The sequence below is a fragment of the Lynx rufus genome, unplaced genomic scaffold, assembly GCF_022079265.1.
Source record: "Lynx rufus isolate CCGP_SWC_20201006 ecotype Redwood Valley unplaced genomic scaffold, mLynRuf1.p SCAF_11, whole genome shotgun sequence".
NCBI classification, from domain to species: domain Eukaryota; kingdom Metazoa; phylum Chordata; class Mammalia; order Carnivora; family Felidae; genus Lynx; species Lynx rufus.
This window is the reverse complement of record NW_025814825.1, coordinates 32,906,042-32,927,154: the sequence shown is the minus strand read 5'-3', so window position 1 is coordinate 32,927,154 and position 21,113 is coordinate 32,906,042. Positions and strand designations below refer to the sequence as shown.

At 38.9% G+C, this 21,113-nt stretch overlaps 1 protein-coding gene across 4 annotated transcripts in view; it reads right to left on the bottom strand.

Annotated features, from left to right (window-relative positions):
- The window catches only part of PCGF5 (polycomb group ring finger 5), a 124,850-nt gene that overhangs the window by 36,167 nt on the left and 67,570 nt on the right, over positions 1-21,113 (bottom strand). For all 4 annotated transcript variants that reach the window (XM_047073163.1, XM_047073160.1, XM_047073162.1 and 1 more), the window contains exons 3-6: positions 16,019-16,115; positions 7,392-7,447; positions 7,218-7,277; positions 4,568-4,716 (exon numbers count right to left, since the gene is read on the bottom strand). In XM_047073163.1, coding sequence (XP_046929119.1) covers positions 4,568-4,716; positions 7,218-7,277; positions 7,392-7,447; positions 16,019-16,115 — 362 coding nt within the window. The remainder of the gene's footprint in view (positions 1-4,567; positions 4,717-7,217; positions 7,278-7,391; positions 7,448-16,018; positions 16,116-21,113) is intronic.

Genomic DNA, 21,113 nt, shown 5'->3' with positions numbered 1-21,113 from the left:
GGAGGCTCTACACTCAGCAAGGAGCCTGATGCAGGGCTTGATCCCATGACACTAGGCTCATGATCTGAGCCAAAATCAAGAGTCGGATGCTCAAGTGACTGAGCCACCCAGGCGCCCCTTCAGGGACAGTTTTAATTGACTACTTTTTTTTTTTTTCCCTGTATATGAGTTGTGCTTTATTTCTATTCATCTCGTAATTTTTTGTTGAAAACTTGATGTTTAAAGTAATAGAATGTGGCAACAATGGAATCAGGTTCCCACCTGCCTCTTAGGGTTTGTTACTGTGTCTATATCTTGCTGTTTCTCTTTGTTTAGTGACCTTCCTAAACTAATTCTGTGAAGCTGGTATTCTTTACAGTATGTACCCACTTAAGTTTCCACCTAATGGCTGGCTAGTGATTGAACAGAGATTTCCTTATACACTTGGAACCAATTAATCTCCCAATCTTTGCTAATCGACTGTTTGAGGGCACACCTTCAACATTCAACCAGGCTGTTGACGATTCTGCCCTAGTCTTTCACATCCTGACTCTGTACAGAGCCTCAAGGTCAGCCAGAGGGGAGAGCTTAAGGCCTACTTAGGTCTTTCTTGAGCATGTACACAGTCCTATCTACATGCTTAAAATTGTAGATTGTTAGAGCTTTTCAAAGTCCCTATAGACTTTGATATCTATGGACCTCTTATTCACCAGCTTTTTCTTTTAAGCTTTTTGGTTGTCTATGGTTTGCCCCAAATGTCAGCTATACCTTAGACACCCATGAAGTTAAAGTATTTGTAATTGGTTCTGAAAAATGCTCCCTTCCTTCCCAGACCACAGAGGTGTTTTCTACTGGGCAAGGTCCGTATCAGGTCTAATATGGACAGCCTTGTAAGCGGGGTATTCGAGGAACCACCAGTCTGGTCAAATAATGATAATTATTTGGCAATTCGGCTTTGAAAGAGTTCCACCTTTGTTTTGTCCCTTTGGTGCCTGAGAGGTTGCAGTGGAAAAGTGGGCTCTTCTTTCTCAAGGCTACTCCTGAGCTGGAGAGCAGGGGATTGGACTAAGGCAAGTTAAAATGCCACAAAACTCACTGTTCACACCATTTTCTTGATTAAATGCTCCATGGGCTTCTGCAAGCTTTTGAGAGGTAATTTCTTTTCTTTCTTTCTTTTTTTTTTTTGGCAGTTTTTTCACTGCTTTTATGGAGGAGTGAATTTTTGAAGGTCCTCACTCTACTATTTTCACAGTCTTCCTGATCCCGACTTTGATTTTTGGAATTACAAAAACAGCAGGTATACTATATAAACTGTATGTGCAACTACATCACCCCCACATTTGAAAAGCACAGCCTACTCCACAGAAGTGAGGTGGCTGAGAAGGCTATCAAGAAACACAGACAGGGTTTCTTGGCCTTTAAGGGGTTTACAACCTAGTCTGAAGGATAAGACATATACTCAAAAGATAAAAGTATCAGTACCTGAAAACTTCAAGAACATGATAAATGCTGACTGGATAAATAACAACCTGAGTTATAAATGCAAATCCTACAGAATCTCAGAGAAGGGATTGAGTAGGGTTGAAAACTGCATCACAAAAAGGAGGTCTCTGCTTGGGTCTTGACAGAAACATAGCAAAGTGGTGAACTGAGGCAAGAACGTGCCAGAAAAGGAAGTGTTTCTCAGTTTGAGAGGGTTTTAAATATTCTTAATACGAGCCTTTATGTATTCTGGATGCAAATCCTTTGTCAGATATATGGCAATAATCATTTGTCTTGAGACAAGAGTTCACTCATAGGTATAATGGGAGATAAACTTATCAAGATGGGGTTTAGTTAGCGGAAGGCCCTGAATGCTAACATCAGTGAGACTTGATTCTGTAGGCTGGAAGGTGGCAAACGACGGCCACAGACCTCAAGCCAAAATTACCTATTTTTGTAGGTAAAGTTTTATTGGAACACAATCATGCCAGTTCATTCACTATGGTTGAAGGCTGCTGTAGTGCTACAATAAGTAAGCTGAAAGTTGCAAAAGAGAACGTATTTCATCTCTCCTTTTGTATCTTTGTTGGGAGTTCCACAGAGCCTAAAATATTTTCTATCTGACCCTAATATTGGCCATGACTCTGGCCCACACCTTCAGGCTATAGCCTCAGCCATGGATGATACGACTGCTTACAAAAATCTAGGAAAAAGGTGAGCAGCACTAGATGAGGCAAAGTTTTCAGGACTTACGGCTTGTTGAAGGGAGACAGTAAAAAGTGAGACATGACTCCAAGGTTTTGAACTTGTAGGACTAGGACAAAGATGGCAGTCCTAATTGAAATAGAACGTTTGGAGTAAAGTTAGGTGAAAGTATAATGAATCTGTCTTTAAACATACTAAGTTTCAGGTGTTAGTGAAACTTTCAACCGGGATATTTAATAGTCAGAGACTTAATACTTCAACATGGGAGGGACGACAGAGTTGGAAATGGGGATTTAAAAGTTCTCTGTAGAGTTGAAGCCACAGAGAATCGTACTGAACTCCGAGAATAAATCCAGAGAAAGGATAACTGAGTGGAAGACTAGTATTAGGAGATACTCACATATATCAAGTAGAAGACTGGAAGAAGTGGAGACAGTGGAGGAAGGGCCAGAGAGAAAGGTGGGAATCAGGGTAGCAAAGCAGAAGTCATATAAGCTGTGAAAGCTGTTTTATGAATAGAAGGCTCAAGGATGAACAAAACTCTATAAAGGAAAGAGTGAATGGATAGAGGGTCAACTGGAACGGCCAAGTGTCAAAGTTGTCAAAAGAGAGTATCAAGGCAAGGGGTAATTTTTCAGGTGAATCTATTAAATGCAGTGCTTTATAACTTTCATACTAGAAATCCTACAGGAAGTAGACTTCACATTTATTTATGAAAAGATATTCAGCTTTTCTACTGATTTAATTTTCATTACAAGACAGTAACTCATGTGTCAGACAGCTAAAGGATGATCACAATCGCTATTAAGAAGAATCTCTTAGGGGTGCCTGGGTGGCGCAGTCGGTTAAGCGTCCGACTTCAGCCAGGTCACGATCTCGCGGTCCGGGTCACGATCTCGGGGTCCGTGAGTTTGAGCCCCGCGTCAGGCTCTGGGCTGATGGCTCGGAGCCTGGAGCCTGTTTCCGATTCTGTGTCTCCCTCTCTCTCTGCCCCTCCCCCGTTCATGCTCTGTCTCTCTCTGTCCCAAAAATAAATAAAAACGTTGAAAAAAAAAGAATCTCTTAAAAAGAGGATTACAGAAATGATTGGCAATAAGAGAGAAATGTAAGGTTATTAAAAAGACTTACAAAAAGCAAGGAGTGCTGCACCAGGACATAAGAAACAACAGAGAAGCCTGGAAGGATAAATAGGTCTGGTAACCACTTCTCTAAAGACTGCTGCTGTTGATTACATGCCTTGTCCAACCAGCCCCTCTTAACTAAACCCATTATTTTATTATAACTGTTTGGCTGCACGCGTAGGTCCTAACTAAAGTTCCCTGAGTGAAAAATTGTTTTTCTTATCACTTATATCTTCACTGAATCCCCATGCTCTTACATACTTTCTGTTGTAAGATGCTAGGAAAACTTAATCTGAGTTGAAAATTATTTGTTTTTAATTTCCTAATAGGAAAATATCATTAAATGTATTAGTGAAGAATCTAACCCACTCACCTACAGATTTATACAGAGCAAGTAAGTAAAAGAAAACAAGAAACAATGAATACAGATAGGTATTTGAATAAAATATGGAGTATAAAGAGAGAAACAATATTCTCAATCACTGATATTTGCTAGGACAAATGGACAAAAATCTATTTAAGAGCTAAAGTAGTAAACATTTATAATGAAAAGGGAAGTGCCTTGCAATAAAAAAGCAGAAAACAATATTTAAACAACACCATGTAAAAACCAAAGAAAATAAATAAAACTGAATAGGGTGTTTTAAACTCTTCAGTTTATAGATTTTTTTTAAAAAAGTTTGAATTAGCAAATACAGGGAGAAACAGAATTAGAAACAGAGATTCTACAGGAAATGTCTGGGAGACTTCAAGAACTTTAAAAGTTCATAGGCACTTTATGACACCCAATTTTACTTCAAAACTAATTATATTATGTATGAAATGTATTAGTCATGTCATGGATAGCTTTTTGAATTACAAATAAAAACAGAAAAATAGGAAAATGAAGAGGGTATCAATGAAAGAGTTGGAGGCAGTGCCCATGATGTAAGGATGGGAGTCTGAATTGGTTACTACACATAAGAAGGGAGAAACAATGTATATGAACTCCCAACAAAAGTATAAAAGGAGGTGACAGAGAAAAGAGGCGTGATTCTTGAAATTAGCCACTAGGTGGTGGCATTGGCCCAGGACTGTTCAGTTGCGAGGGCTGGAAATCAGGCGCCTGGAGTAAGCAACCGTGTGGTCCCTTGTAGCTACGAGACTGTGAGAGAATGACATTCTACTTGATAATGTTAACAAAAATTTTGAAAGCAAACACCAGCTAAATTCAACAACAAATTATCAAAGGTTTACTATGAAATGATTACTAAAAAATATAACTTTGCTCATCCACTCACCTTTACTACATTGTCTCCTGACTGTCCATTATTTCGTAAACAATCTAGACATATAGCAATTTGTGGGTCACTTCTGTGATAGTCTTTATCATCTTGATTTTCATCACCTTCTTCATCTACTTTAGGTTTGTCAACTTTTGAAGTATCATCTGTATAATTTAAACAAAACTAAGTTAGATGGAACTCAAAGTTGATTTTAAAGTTAAGCAACAGTATATTCATCATCAAAACAAAAACAAAATCATCAAAACAAAAATGTTTAAAAGACATTTCTTAGTTTTTGATTGAAGAATAACTAAAAATTTTAGTATCTTTAAAATGTTCCAACCAATTCAACAATGGAGATATTTTTAAAAAGCCATCAGTGACTCATTAACATGGCCTAAAATTTCTAGACTTACTGGGACATCCAAATGAAAGATTCAGGACTAGCTATATCTGGCCACAAAAATGATCGCAATTGGTGATTAGATCACTTAGAAAGTAGGCAGGACATAAAAATATTCCAACTTCTATATACATTCAAATTTGAAACTAAGTACTCTTTTCAAAATATAAAATATTCTTTGAGTTCTCAACATTTCAAATTATTAAATAGTCATAAAATCAGTGAAATGAGTAGAATGAGTTAGCTTTTGAAACATGTATGTAGCTGTGTAACATTAACAATCCATTAGGGAAGTCTGGATAGCATACGTCGTGTTATACACAAGTGTATTTAGCCTATGAAATACCTGCAGCCTACATTGAAACTCCATGTGCTGACTCCCTTATTTACAGAGTCCCTTTAACTCTGTGGTGGATATGCACTGTGCTAGGCTTGAGGGAATATTGAAACTAGAGTGTTATCATCCTCACCCTCATAGTGGTCAGGGTACAGGACAAGATACAGTCAAGTAAAGAAAACAGACAGATGGAGAAATATGATAAGGACTTTGATGGAAGAGGTAAAAACAGACTATGTGGAAACATGTAAGAGAGGTAATAAATCCAAACTTTGGGGTGAAGCAGAGATTCAGGGAAGATTTCCAGATAAACTATCTCTAAGCTGAAACCTGAAAGAGCTAGCCAGTTAAGCATTACAGTATACAAAATCCCAGAAAGAAAAAATGACAGGTTAGCTCCTCTTTAATGACTAGTAAAAGCATCACAGTTATATCATAAAGGGCAGGTGGGTTCTCTTTCTTCTGCATTCTTTCTTCTACATATTTATATGGAGCCCAAGTAGACAGAGTGCGTTTTTATGAACTGACCTCCCAGGCTCCAAGAAAAGATCCAAATTCTCTACCCAAACTAAGAGCAAACATTGTAAAATACTTTAAAAAGAGAGAGAGATGGGTAAAGGGAGGTCCACACACAGGAGGCTGTGGTCCTTTGTGAGTCTTGTAAGATACAGAGTTATCGACTAAACCTACTACGTAAAAGCTTCTGATAACAGTCCCTTGGGTTCCTGCCCTCTTGAAAAGACAGTCAAAAATTGGAACATTTAGTCAACTTTAAATTATTTGCACTTTTATTAGAGCACTACTGTCTAAACTGCAATGTACACTTGGTAAGACAAAGCCTTTAGTGAAGTCTTTTTTTTTTTTTTTTGTCTGATTTGGCTTCTTTGCCCATTTTGTTGTTATAGATAATAGGCCTTTACTATCTTATTCCAGTCATTGAAAGCTATTCTCAAACCTCCCCTGCTTTGGAAGCCAGCCTTGAACAGTTAATAAAACTATGATCCTCAGTTTGCAGATGAAAAGAGAAAGAGAGCATTTCCTCACCCATACTAATGATGTATAATTGACAATCCTATGATCTTAAGGGAAAACCAAGGGTAAGAGACTGAGCTCACAATGAGCCTATAAAAACATACATCCTTAAAAGATTTTAGTGGTATTCAGGCTCTCCTGAAATAAATATCATATTAGAGAACAATGGGAAAGGATACTAGTTCCTTCTAATTTCAGGTATGGTGTACTTCCCCCCCCCCCTTGTGTGAATTATACATACTAAAAGCCTCTTCTCTGCCCAGTAATGTTTGCTATTTTGCTGACATTATTAAAAATTACTGATGGCTGAGTCTCCTGGGATCCAAAAGAGAAATCTGGACACTCAGCATAAGTGATGGAGAAAATCCCCATAAGCGACTAGAAATATTTTTTAAATCCCAAAATATACAAATCTGTATCATCTGAGTTCCACCTATAAAAACTTAATTCCAGATTATCAGAGCATAGAAAGACCCCCTATTTTGGCACTCAGCCACATCTTGGTTCCTTCTCTTACTAAAATAAACACATAAACCAAAATAAATAAAACAGAAAACCCCTCCATGTTTAGCTGCAGACTATGGCTACTAGAGTTTCCTTCAGCTCTCCAGCAAATATTGCTATAATCAGTAGTCAGTTTTTAGTCTTAACTCCCTTTTCTCTTCCCAAAGTCCAATTTCCTCTATTTCCAATTACCTTCAACTGCCCTAACTCCAGATTTACATATATGTATATAACATCTCATGATTTTATGTAAAAGGTTCACAATGTAAATAAAGGGGTATATGAATTTTGTACAGGATAAATTTGAGCTTGAAGAGATATTAGTTCACCAAAGCTACATAAAGCTAACCGATTTGAGAGATTGTACCAGAGAAATAAGAAAAAGTCACCTTGTCCATTTTCTTGAGGCTTATTTTTCTTCCAAAATTCAGATTCACGCTCAAGTTCTTCTAATTTAAAAGAAAAAAAAGGTATAAGAATAACAGAAACAATCACAAAATCTTTAATAGAAATGCTGACTTCACAGAACACAAAAATCTGCAAGAAGCCAAAAAGCAACTTACGTTCTCGCAGTCCAGGGACCAGCTTAAATATAATTTCCTCTAATGTATTATCCAACCTTCCAAAGAGGAAAAAAGAGAATATACTAACAATGAAGATATCAAAATCCAATATGTAAAGAGTTTGAGATCTGTATCTTACATGTATTGCAAAATTCAGAACATACACAATTTTAGCACATCCACTATACCAAACTCCTCTGCATTTAGAGTGCACCCATTTCCAGCCTTTCCCACAGTGTCAGATCCATGACAAAAATGGTCCCAGAGTCCCCAGATCTCTACATCTCCACTCTCTGATCAGGACTTTGAAATCCCTCCCTTGATTAAAGGATGGCATCTATCTCCCCATCTCAACAATCTATATGGGCTAGCCTTGAAACATGCTTAGGCCAATGGAATGTGGCCCAAATGACACTGTGCTGGGTTCTGAGCCAAAGCCTTAAGAGGCCTCCTGTGCTCCGTGCGCTCTCTCTCAGAATCCTGCCATCATGAGAACAAGTCAGGAGGACGGGACACCACGTACGAGCCAAGCTGCCCTGATGAGACCACTTTTGACTCATTCATTCACTGTAGTCTTCTGAGTGAGTCCAGCCAAGACCAGAAGAACCACCTAGATCTATGAACCACACAGGACTGTGAGGAATAACAAACGCTTTTATTACTGCTTTAAGCATTAAATTTAAGACTCGTTTGTTATGCAGCAATAGCCGATACACCTGTTCTCAAACTCTCTACCACAATTCTGGCTCTTCGCTGTAACGGAAATGATGTCCATTCCTTTCTTCTGAGCAATTTAGACCTTTTAGTCACTCTGTCTTCCTAGATAATACATGTAAACACTTATCTTGACATTTTTCCTGTTTCCTTTTCCTGCCATGTAAGAGTGAAATGCCTCCTTTCTGTGACTGTTTCTTCATTCTCCCCCTGCTCCCACAGCCCCTCTGCTCCCCACCCCCACACCCTGCTCAGCAGCATCGCTCTTCTAGGATACAAATATGGACAATCTTCTCACATCTCAAAACCCCCCAAACCTTTCCTTAATCTACTGTCTTTTCAAGCTTTGGGCAGTTTCTCAATATTTTCTTCTAACTGGAAAAGTCTGAAAGCATAATCGATGTTAGTTCTGCCCCATACTCTGTGTTTTGTTTCTTTTACTCTCCTGGACTCCTGGAATCATCCATAGCTTCCATAGTGCACAGGTTTAAATTCTTGTTTTAGAATTAGTTTAAAGTTTTAAAATGGTTTTTAAAAGTCATTTCTCTGTTATATTGCAGCTTGACACTGTTGCCAGATACTGCCTCCTTGAAAATTCCCCCTCCTGGTTTTCCTTTTTTCTCTCTACTTCTCTTTGTCCCTAAGTACTTTCTTTTCCCGACTACCTCGCAATTTGACTATTCTTCATTGCTGTGCACTCTTGACCTCTTCTACAGGCTGCATGCCCTGACTATATCACATCCACTCTGTGGCTTGAAAGCTAACATCCAGGCAGATTGTATGTGCACGTGTGTGCATGTGTATACACAAACATAGATGCATATCCATTACACTTCTCTGCTGAGCTCAAGTTCCATTTTTCGAACTGATGTTGAATATCTCAAGCACCTCCTTTTGCTCATCAGTGTTAAGACTGTCTCATCTATCCCTCAACAAAATACTGAATACCTCTCTCATCGTCTTTTTAAAAATGAAATTTAGAAATGATACCATAGCTCTCCCAAACAGGCTCAAAATGCAAGAATTATCTAAGCCTTCCCCCACCCCCCCCCCCCACAATGCGTACATTGACTCACCAAGCCCCGCTGACTGCACCTTCTCCATGTCTCTCCCACCTGGTCTTTCCATACCTCCCATGCTCCCACTGTCAGTCACCACCCTACTTAGAAGACAGCACATAACTACTTCTCTTTAAGTTGACATACTCTTAGTGAATTTTCCTTAAGCAGTCACTTGACCATTATCTGCCTGCTCAAGGACTGATTTCTTCCCACCAGCTGGTTTGAGTGTTTATCTAACTTGAATCCAACCCACAAATCGTAACTGGTGCTACTCTCTTACTGTCTCTCTTCTCTAGCCAACTGGCTTACTTAACTATCCCTAAGAATGTCTTGTCAATTCCCATCTGTTTTCTCCCTCATGCTCTTCATCCTGGCTCATACACTCTTTTCTTGCTCTCCAACCCAACCAATGTCACCTTATTCTTCAAAACTTAAATACTAACTTGTTCACAAAGTTTTCCCAGACTATTTAATAGAAATAATACTTGAGAAGCAGTATTTTTCTTGATTTTTTTTATCAGAGTGCTATATACATGGGTAAATATACACATAATTGTATATATACACATACATATACACACATCTATTATATATACATATACCTATGTGTATATATACACAATTATACACATTATATATGTATGTACACACACACACACACACACATACACACACACACACACACACACACATACATACACACATACAATTTCCAAATAAAACTTCCCCATTAAACTTATATTAAAATACAACATTTTGATGAGCCACCCTTCCATTTCTGACGCTTACAACTGAGGAGGCAGCCACTTTTAAATCCAACCTGTTTCTTCTGGTAGCCACGCCTTTTCTGCTGTCTAGATTCTTTTGACTTCCTTTTATGGAAAATAAAGATTTGGTTCTCTGCTATCATCTTGCCAGCCCCCTTTCCTCCAAACTACTCTCATCTCCCTGATTTACTCTTATTATTTTTTGGTTTAATAACCAGTTTACATGGTTATATAAATATTTGCAGTGTACTCTGATTATAGACATCACCTCATGCAACTTTTTTCTTTCTCTAAAGCTAGAAATTGCTTTCTTTTCTTCATTTTCTAAGTACCTATTCCCAAATTCTTACAAGAATTTGTTCTCACTGTTCAACAAACAGATCCGGAATCAACTAGTTTCATTTCTGTTCCCCTGAGACATCCCTCATCAAATTGATGCCCTCTGTCCTCCTATCCAGTTTAGGACTGATTTACTCCAAGGTCAGTCATTAAAACCACCCTTTGCATGTACCTTTGATTCCCCTGTCTGTCCCTCTCTCACTTGCTCAAAATTATTTAGTACAACCACAACACTGGCTAAATCCAACTATCCATCAACTCTGTGCCTGCATCTGTGGCTGGAAAAAAACACAATCGCACCCCTACAAATTCATAACTACAATCCAAATGTTCTATTAAAGTCGTTAGGAATCCTACTTCCCTTCCCTAGTCAACTTATTCTCTCACTTTCCTGGATTCACCGTTTTTTCTCTCCTCAAACCATTACATCCCCCTCTCCATCCTTCCTCTTGGCCGATAAACATTTTCTCCTCAATGAGAAACCTCCAGAGACTCTGACCGCCGTATCTACCTACAGTGTCTGTACCCACATATACTCCGCCCTCCTGCCTGTTGCTACAGATGACCTGTCAGTGCTCCTATATAAAATCTGTCTCCTCTCTTATACTAGGGGATTCCATTCCCTCTCATCTATCCAAGAACATTGTTTCACCAGTCCCCCCTCCACCCTACTCTCCTACATTAACTTTCTGCTGTCTATTGGACCATTCCCTTCAAACATGCCATCTTTTCTCCTGTATCAAATCAAACAGAAACCTTCTTGACTGTATTTCCCCTAACAGCTACTGTCCCATTCTTTCCTCCTATTTGTGGCAAAACTTTGGAAGAGTTGTCCATATTCATTGTGTCTAATTATTCTTTCTCCGTTTCTCTCTTGAAGCAATCCAGTTAGGTTTTTGCATCATGGCCCTACTGGAAGTGCTCTTGTCAAGGCTGGTGACCTCCATGTTGTGAAATCTGAGCATCAATTCTGTCGTCACCTTACCTGGCCCCAGGAACAACATCTGACACAGCTGATCGTTCCCTCTTCTTGGATATACATTCTACACTTGGCTTCCAACCCACACTCCCGGATTTTCCTTCTATGTCAATGACTGAACCTTTTCAGTTTCCTTTGCTGGTTCCTCCTCCTCTCTCTGATCTCTTGGTTTGCTCCAAGACTCAATCCTTGGTCCTCCACTCTTCACTATCTATATTCCTTCAGGTGATCTCGTCCTGTCTCACAGTTTAAATACCTTCTATATGCTGAAGACTATCAAATATTTATCTCCAGCCAGACCTTTTCCTTGAATCATAGATTTGGATTTCCACCTGCCAACTTCCTTTCTTCTCTGAAATGATTAACTCAACATGTCCCAAACCAGACTCCCAATCTACCCCTCCCCCAAAGCTGCTCCATCATTAGTCTTCCCTGTCCCAGTTAGTGACAGCTCCATTATTACAGTTGCTCAGGTCCAGAATCTCAGGTCAGGGTCTGCTCTTCCTCTCATACTCTGAATCTAATCCACCAGCAAATCCTGCTGGATCTCCCTTCAAACTATATCCATCCCTTGCACCCCCTCTTGCACCCTCCGCCGCTACCATCTCTTACCTGGATCACTGCAATTGCCTTCTAACTGCTCTCCCTGCTCCTACCTTTGCCTTGTGATGTACAGTGCATTCTCAACATGGTCATCAAAATGATTTAAAACAAAACCAGATCATGTCCGTCCTGTAACCAAAAACCTTGCAGTGGCTCCCCATTTCACTCAGAGTAAAAGATAATGTTTTTTACAGTGGCCTACGTGGCCCCTAGGCTCCCATTGTCTCTCTGCCCTCATCTCCCACTATCTTCTCCCTCCCTCACTGTTCTCTGGCCACACTGGTCTCCTTGCTGTTCCTCAAACAAGTTTCAGGAGCACTCCTGACTTAGGTCCTTTGCACTGGCTTCTCCCTTTATCTGGAACAGGCCTGCTTTCCCTAGATTTATACACGGCTAACTCCCTCATAGCCATTAATTCTTTGCTCAAAGTTTACCTTCTCAACAAGGCCTATCCTCACCATTGTAATTAAAATTGCAATCTGTCCCTCTCTTCACACTCCTGATCCCCCTCACCTGCAGCACCCCCTCCTTTTCCCCCTTTGTACTTTCTAGTATACCATATAAGTTATTTATTATACAGTTTGTTGTCTGTCTCTCCCCACAAAAATATTAATCCTACAAGGGCAAAAATCTTAATCTATTTTGCCCACTAATGGACCTCAAGCACCTAGTACGGTGCCTGAACACAGCAGGCATTCAGTAAATATTTGAATGAATGATGCCTCATAGAGTACTCCATCTTCCTTCTACCTTCTATATCCGGTAGAAATAATTTTAAATTTTCTAGTAGGCACAAGAACAAAAGTATTTTACATGTTTTGTGTAAAGGTAATTCTAATAAGGTTAATGCATTAAAATATTTAACAATGCGCTTGTTTAGTAATCTGAATTTCCTTGACAATAAGGTTCCATTTCATGTGAAAGTATTCATACTGTTGCAGTGTTCCATTTAAGTAAAACTTAAAATTCCTTTCCTCAGGTGTACCAGCAAAATCCCAAGTGCTCAACAGCCACATGTGGCTAATGACTACCAGACTCTACAGCATGGACACAGACTTGTCCAGGCCTCCTGCACAACTGCCATACCCCTTCATCTCCCTCCTATGTTAGACTCCCTTCCTCCTTGGTTTATGCACCAGCATATCCTCCAGCAGCCTCCTGAGAAAGTATGTAGGAGAAGAAATTGATACCTGTGTAACAGACACAATGTTACCTACTGAAGAAGGCTTGATCCCTCTTTCTTCTTGCTAACAAAATATGATTATGTTCTGGCAGCAGTATGTCCAGCCTTAGGCATAAATGAGAATTTACTAGGGCACCTGTAGACCCACCCCGCCCCCCGCCCCCAACTCCTTTACCAAGGGTTTGCATGTTTCCTAGTGTGGAAGCTGCTGAGGGTACCCTTTGGTGAAGATCTTCTGCCTGCCACCTCCGAGAACACCCGTTCTCTTGGGTCTGCTGGACCATCACTACCATCAATCTGCTTTCCAATTCCCATCACTTCTCATCCTTTCAACAAGCATTTACTGAGAATGTATTGCGTTCCAGGAGTTATCCCGAGGTGCCAAGAATACTGAAGTTTTCGTTCTTATCATTTCTGTGAGTTTACATCTTTTTTTTTTTTTTTTTTTTTTTTTTTTTAAATTTTTTTTTTTTTTTTTTTTTTTTTTTAACGTTTTATTTATTCTTGAGACAGAGAGAGACAGAGCACGAACGGGGGAGGGGCAGAGAGAGAGGGAGACACAGAATCGGAAGCAGGCTCCAGGCTCCGAGCCATCAGCCCAGAGCCCGACGCGGGGCTCGAACTCACGGACCGCGAGATCGTGACCTGGCTGAAGTCCGACGCTTAACGGACTGAGCCACCCAGGCGTCCCTGTGAGTTTACATCTTTAAAGTTATTCCTTTGTAGAATAATTTTAGTGGGATAGGAGGGAAAAAAATCTATAAAGGATATCATTAGATAAACTGACAAAACTGGAATATGGAGGATAGATTAAAATATTATGCCCCTGTAAGCACACTGTGGTTATGCAGTGTGCATAATATCTCTAGTCTTAGGAAATACATACTAAAGTAGTTAGGGGTAAGGGGCCATGAGGTATGTAACTTACTCTCAAATTCAGAAAAAAACAGAGCAGGCATGCATGCACGCACACGATAAAGCAAATGAGATAAAATGTTAACAACAGACTAACCTGGGTAAAGAGAGTACAAGTGCTCCTTGTACTACTTTTGGGAACTTTTTGTTTTAAATTTTTTCCAAATAAAAACGTAGAAAAAAAATGTGCTATCATACTTTAGCCACGGGAGTACATTTGATTAAATGGTGACTGGAGTCCTTTGGGTATCTAACAGTCAAAACCAAAAGTTAATTTTTCTTCCAACACAGCACTTTAAAATGGAGTAGGTAATAATTAACTTTTGACACAGTTTTTGATAAAAGCATCAGGAAAAAATTTTAGAGAAAGAGTTTGCCCTATTCTTCTCTGAGTGACTTAAATCAGGGTTTCTTGACCCCCGTATTGTTGACATTTTGGGTTGACTCTCTGGTGTGGGAGGAGACTGTCCTATAAATCACAGGATGCTCAGTAGCGTCCAGCCTCCCTAGCCTCTACCTACTAGATGCCAGCAGCACCCACCCAGTCCTGACAATCAAAAATATCTCCAGACATTGCTAAAAGTACACCAGGGGTGGGGGTGGGGGGTAAAACCATTGGTGCCTGAGAAGCACTGGTGTAAATCCAAGTAGGAGAAGCCCTGCTCAGGACTACAGGCCACAGTACAAGAGTGTATCAGAAACATCTGGAAGGTTTGCTAATTAAAATGGGCTCCCCTCTCCAGTTTCTGTTTCAGCAGGTCTGAGGGGGGACCAGTCACTATCGTTTCCAACAAGATACTAATGGTTTGGGGACCACACTTTGAAAACCACTAGGCTTGACATTTACTGATAGATAAATTACTCCCAACTACAGACACGACAAAATTTTAAAAAGTCTTGGGGCAGCTCAGTCGGTAAAGTGTCCGACTTCGGCTCAGGTCATGATCTCGTGGTTTGTGAGTTCAAGCCCCGCGTTGGGCTCTGTGCTGACAGCTCAGAGCCTGGAGCCTGCTTCGGATTCTGTGTTTCCCTCTCTCTGCCCCTCCCATGCTCATGCTCTGTGTCTCTGTCTCTCAATAATAAATAAAGGTTTAAAGAAATTTTTTTTTAATTTTAAAAAGTCTGAGAAGACTTGCAAATCCAGATTTACAGAATGATGGCAAACATCACACAGATCATGAGGGTTACAGAAGGGGTATTTAGGGAGTATCTAGTACTGTTTTTAGATGTGTGCTTCCCTAAGATCACACAGGCAATCTGTGGTGGAGTTAGGGCAGGAAAAATAGGAAGCAAATGGGTTAGGTGGTAAGGACACTGGGCTTGGGAAAGGACATTTGAGTTTGCTGAAGCCCTAGGAAAAGCTATGTCACTTCTGTGAGTTTCAATTTCTTCATCTGGGAAAAAAAAAAAAAGAGTTTAGGATCTTATGGACTACTTCCAGCTTTAAAAATAAAGAATTATACCTCTTTTTAAAAAAAGTTTATTTGGGGGCGGGGCAGAGGGACAGGGAGAGAGAGAGAAACCCAGTGCAGGACTTGAACTGACGACGGTGAGATCATGACCTGAGCCGAAGCCAAGAGTCGGATGCTCAACCGACTGAGCCACCAAGACGCCCCTAGGATTACACTTCTTAAGTAAATGGTAGTCTAAGTTTACATAAATGTTTGTATACTTTTTGATATAATTAGAAAAGTAACAGCACCGAGGTCAGTTTCCCTCACTGTTAGGTCTGCCCTCTCTTCCACTACCATGTTGCTCAGTAAAAGCAGAGTATGTGTGGAATATTAAAACACCAAAAATAACTACATCTAAAGTAGCTATGAGATAAAGTTATAATTTTTAATTTGGAAATACATTTCTTAAGTATTTAATATACACAGCCTTATTTTTAAATTCCTCTTAATAAAATGCTTTAAAGTGAAACAAAATACTTTGAACGAAAATAAAAAAATTCATAAAACCTATATTAACTGAGTCAAGTGCCAACAAATATTATGATGCACAATAAAACATATTAAGAGTTTATATAATTTAAGTTAGACAAACTATAAAATACATTTACTTACCTCAACATTTCTAATGGATTTGTCTCATGCACTTGGTTGCCACACCTTGGACAATCATTGCTGTCTTCAAAGTGCTGGACAATACAAGTCTTACAGACTAAGAAGGAAGAAGATGTTAGGTTGAAACATATCATTTGAACTTAAATCAAATGTAATTAGAAACAGTCCTTAAAAACTGCCTACTATGGGTAGAATACTATTCTTTTACCAAATTTTATAAAACCTTAAAAAAAATTTTTAACACCCAAATAATAAAATAAATACCCAACTGAAATGAAGCTTACAGTCAACAACATAAAAAGTATATACTACTTTGCTGATTGCTTTTCTTAAATATATTCACAAACCAAATAATTTGTTCATATTACTATGAAAAAGCTGGTGCGTTTACGTAAACAACAGTTTTATCATTTAAAGAAGGAAAAGAAGCATAAACTGGTAACTCTGCACTTCTTTTGAATGCAACATAGTTTTTTTTTTATATATATATATGAAATTTATTGACAAATTGGTTTCCATACAACACCCAGTGCTCATCCCAAAAGGTGCCCTCCTCAATACCCATCACCCACCCTCCCCTCCCTCCCACCCCCCATCAACCCTCAGTTTGTTCTCAGTTTTTAACAGTCTCTTATGCTTTGGCTCTCTCCCATTCTAACCTCTCTTTTTTTTTTTTTTTTTCCTTCCCCTCCCCCATGGGTTCCTGTTAAGTTTCTCAGGATCCACATAAGAGTGAAACCATATGGTATCTGTCTTTCTCTGTATGGCTTATTTCACTTAGCATCACACTCTCCAGTTCCATCCACGTTGCTACAAAAGGCCATATTTCATTTTTTCTCATTGCCACGTAGTATTCCATTGTGTATATATACCACAATTTCTTTATCCATTCATCAGTTGATGGACATTTAGGCTCTTTCCATAATTTGGCTATTGTTGAGAGTGCTGCTAGCAACATAAATAGTTCTTAATAAAACCTGAGAATTTTCAACACATTTGAAAATTCCCGGGACAGGTGGGGAGTTACAATGGAACTGCCGGCCGTGCCAGAGCCTGGTGAGTCTGTGCTCCCAAGTGCCCTAACTCCACGGAGCACAAAGTACAGTAGTGGCATCAAGTCGGTACAAAGGCATGAGCGTTAAAGTGGAAGAACTGAGAAACGGACAGGTGTAAGTAAGATTTTAAATAAAAGTTCTAAACAAAGACAACAGAAATACGACTTGTGGATTTCTGGCCACAAGTCCATATAGCCTATGTTTCCTCTAACAGTACAAATCTTTCTGGCTATGAATCTCTCTCACCTTTTCCCTAGGTTTCTATTACCTACTATGTCAACTGTTTTGCCCAAAAACCTTAAACATATTTATAGCACCTAAACTATAAAAAAAAAAAAAAACTGATCTAATTCCCTGTCTCAATACCCCCTCCTCCATTTTATTACCCTGTATAATCTGAAATTCTTACCCAGTACAGATCAGCTCCCCCAGCTCCCTTTTTCAACTCCACTACAAACTACTACTTTCCCCCCTCCTCATGCCCCACACTAACTAAAAGAAGTAAAAAGTTTATGTAAACAATTGATCAAAAGTAAACACTAGGATTCCTCCCACTGAGATTAGGTCTGAAAATTCAAGCATCTCACATACGTCCGTCAGGGCATCAATGGTCAAGGAAGAATTCTACTAGGTCTCTAATTTTAAAGTCATTAGTACATATATAGAATGATATCTTGGTACTTCCTTTCACTTACTCAGTGATTCAATAGACACCGAATGCCATGCATCGTACTAGGAGTTGGGGATGCGGGGGCAAACAAAACAAAGCCCAGACCTTTACGGAGCTTGTATTTTCTTTGGACAGGCAAGCAAAGAATTTTATTAATAAGTGATATTTATATATAAAAAAAAAGTAGCTAGAGTGCTAAGAACTATATTTTAGACAGAGTGGCCAGGGTAGGGCTTTCTAAGAAGATGACATATGAGCAGATATTTTTTGTTAGGTAAGTACACCTGATTCCCATATTCTTTTTTCCCAGCATACAGCTATTAGGACAATACCTCTTCACTAAAATTCTCCCCAAATTTGGATGAGAAAAACAGTATCAAAAAACCTTAAAAATAAAAGAGCTTAGATATGAATACTTCCTCTGTCTTCCAAATCCCTTGGCCCCAAGAAGGTTCTAAATGTCTTTTAAAAAGTCAATGTTTGGGAAGAAAGGACTTTCTTGGTAAGTTATATTAAAGTGGAGAGCAGAGAAGCTGAATTCTTTCAAAGCTTGCTAGTATTTGCTCTTTTCCCAGGGACACAAGATAAGTCTCTGAAAGTTGGGAAAGAAGCAAAAAAAAAAAAAAAAAAAAAAAGACAGATAAGAGGCAAGAATGAAGAGTATTACAAAGCCTGATCCTATCCTAAATCTCTGATCCGACTCTGGAGCTCTGATCCTTGTGGTTCAAAAGGTTTATCAAACTCAAAAAGTTCAGGAATTCCTGGCTGTCTACCAGGAATGTCACATTTTATTTCTACTGAATGAGTGCTGTTTTAGAGGGATGCAGAAAGCCCCATCAGGAGGTGAATTTATTTTTCACACCAACATTTGAGATAAAGTACTTTATTCTACTTTTGAATACAAAGAAGAGGTTTCCACAGGCCAAGTTACCTGCCTACTCTGATGAATGGCAGCAGAGACTTGAATCCAGGTTTTCTGATATGAAATCACAAATTTTAAAGATTTTTTTAACTTTACAGAGGAAAATACCAGGTGTACCAGGCACTACCCTAAATGCTTCAACCCTATTAATTAGGTAATATTATTAGGCCTCTTACAGCTGAAGAAATAGAGTAGAACTTTAGTATAATTTGGCAAAAATCATAGAGTCAGTAAGTGTGAAAAGCCAGGGTTTGAGTCAAGAGCCCATTTGCTTAACTAATGCATGTCTACATGATATAGTTTCTTCTGATTTTATTTCTATGGACCTATAATATATAGAAAAAGAATGCCTTAGCACTTAATTTGGAAACCTTAAAAATGTCTATGTATAGAATCAGATCTCCTTTTAAGCTAAATATTTTGCACAAAATAGCCCCTTTAATAGCTCATTTATTCCTTAAAATAAAAAAAAAACTCTAGAAAATACATTTCCTACATGCTTTTAAAAACTGCTGAATAAAACACAACCTTATATGAATTAGAACCTGAGAAAATCCAGGCCAGGATTTTAGCAAAACTGAAAAAAGTAAGGGGAGGATTTACTTTCCCTTAGATGCTTAAAAAATCCATCATTACAAAACTGACCTCTCTTAGTTCATAATTGTTTATATTAGGTGGAAAATACATTTTAAAAATATCTTAAAGATTTAATGCCAAGCTTTCTAATTAATTGCTCAACTGCTGTACTGGTTAAATCAGCGAGTCTGAGAAAGATGTTGAAAAAGTCCCGGCCCATGGTTAAGACTGTGTATGGAGACCAACTAGAGTCTTCACTCTCACCAGCCCCTCTATGGACAGATGCTCTAGCCACAAGAAACACCTGGGTGAGAAAGGGAATCAGGCTCACCAAAGATATCCCCAGTTGGAAAACACTTAAACAGCAACAAGCGCTAACATTTCCTGAGCCTAACCAAATATAGGCTCTGGGCTCAAGGCTTTGTGTCATTACAGGATGGACTTTTACCACCCCCTTGGGCAAATGAGAAATGCAGTACCGGAGAGCCGGAGCGGAGCGGCTGTCCGCAGCTGGTCGGCTGCCTAGCGCAGACGACATCCATCCTCAGGCCGTGCAGCCCCAGGCCTAAAATCCAAGGCGCCACACACCAAATCTTAATGTCTGTAACACTTGGTCCTTGACATAGAGATTTCACTTAAGGCATTTAAGCGTTTTTTTAACTGATGCTTATATTTCGCCCAGCACAAATAGCCTTAAACTTCTGCCTAAAGCTTTCTAAGCAAAATTTTTCTTTTCACCGTTTCTTGTATTTGAACTAGGTTGTTGCACAGAGTAAAAATCATTGTATCATCTAAAGCTGTGGTTCTCAGGGTGCTTAGGTGGCTCAGTCAGTTAAGTGTTGGACTCTTGATTTCGGCTCGGGGCATGTTCTCACACACAGTTGGTGGGTTGGAGCCCCACACTGGGCTCAGCACTGACAGCAGAGAGCCTGCTTGGGATTCATATTCATTCATTCTCTCTCTCTCTCTCTCTGCCCTTCCCCTGCTTGTGCACACCTGTGCTCTCTCTCAAATAAATAAACACTAAAATTTTTTTAAAAAAGAGCAGTGGTTCTTTTTTCTGGGGTATGTATATATGTATATATGCGTATGTATGTACATGTATGTGTGTATTGTATGCATGCATAATATGTATAATATGCATGCATAATATGCATACATATGAATATGAACCATAAAAAAGAGTGAAATCTTGCCCTTGGCAACAATATGGATGGACCTACATGGTTAGTGAAATAAGTCAGAGAAAACCAAATTCCACTTATATGTGTAATCTAAAAAGAAAAAAAGGGAACAAATAAAACAAAGAGATTGATAGAGAACAAACTAATAGTTGTTAGTTTGTTAGGAGGGGATGAAGATGGGGGGATGCATGAAATAGTTAAAAGGGATTAAGGGCTACAATCTTCCAGTTATAACATAAATAAGACATGGGCTGTAAGGTAGAACATAGGGAATATGTTTATATAATATGGTAATATATATAGTAATGTATATATAGTACAGTAATATATATAGTAATACAGTCAATATTGCTGTGTCAACTTTATATGGTGACAGATAGTAACTAGGCTTATTGTGTTGACCATTTTATAATGTAGGTAAATATAAAATCACTATGTTGTATACCTGAAACGAATATAATATTGTATGTCAATTATTCCTCAATAAAAATACGTTTTTTTAAAAAGTAGTGGTTCTCAAATCACCACAATCACCAGTGAGATTTTTTTAAAAGATAGATTGGTGGACCACATCCAAGACCAATTAAGCCTGAATCTCTGTGAGATTAGCACCAGAGATTTTAACCTTGCAAAGCTCTCTCACTGAGGCAGCCAAAAAACAACCAGGAAATCCTGACCAAGGAGTCAT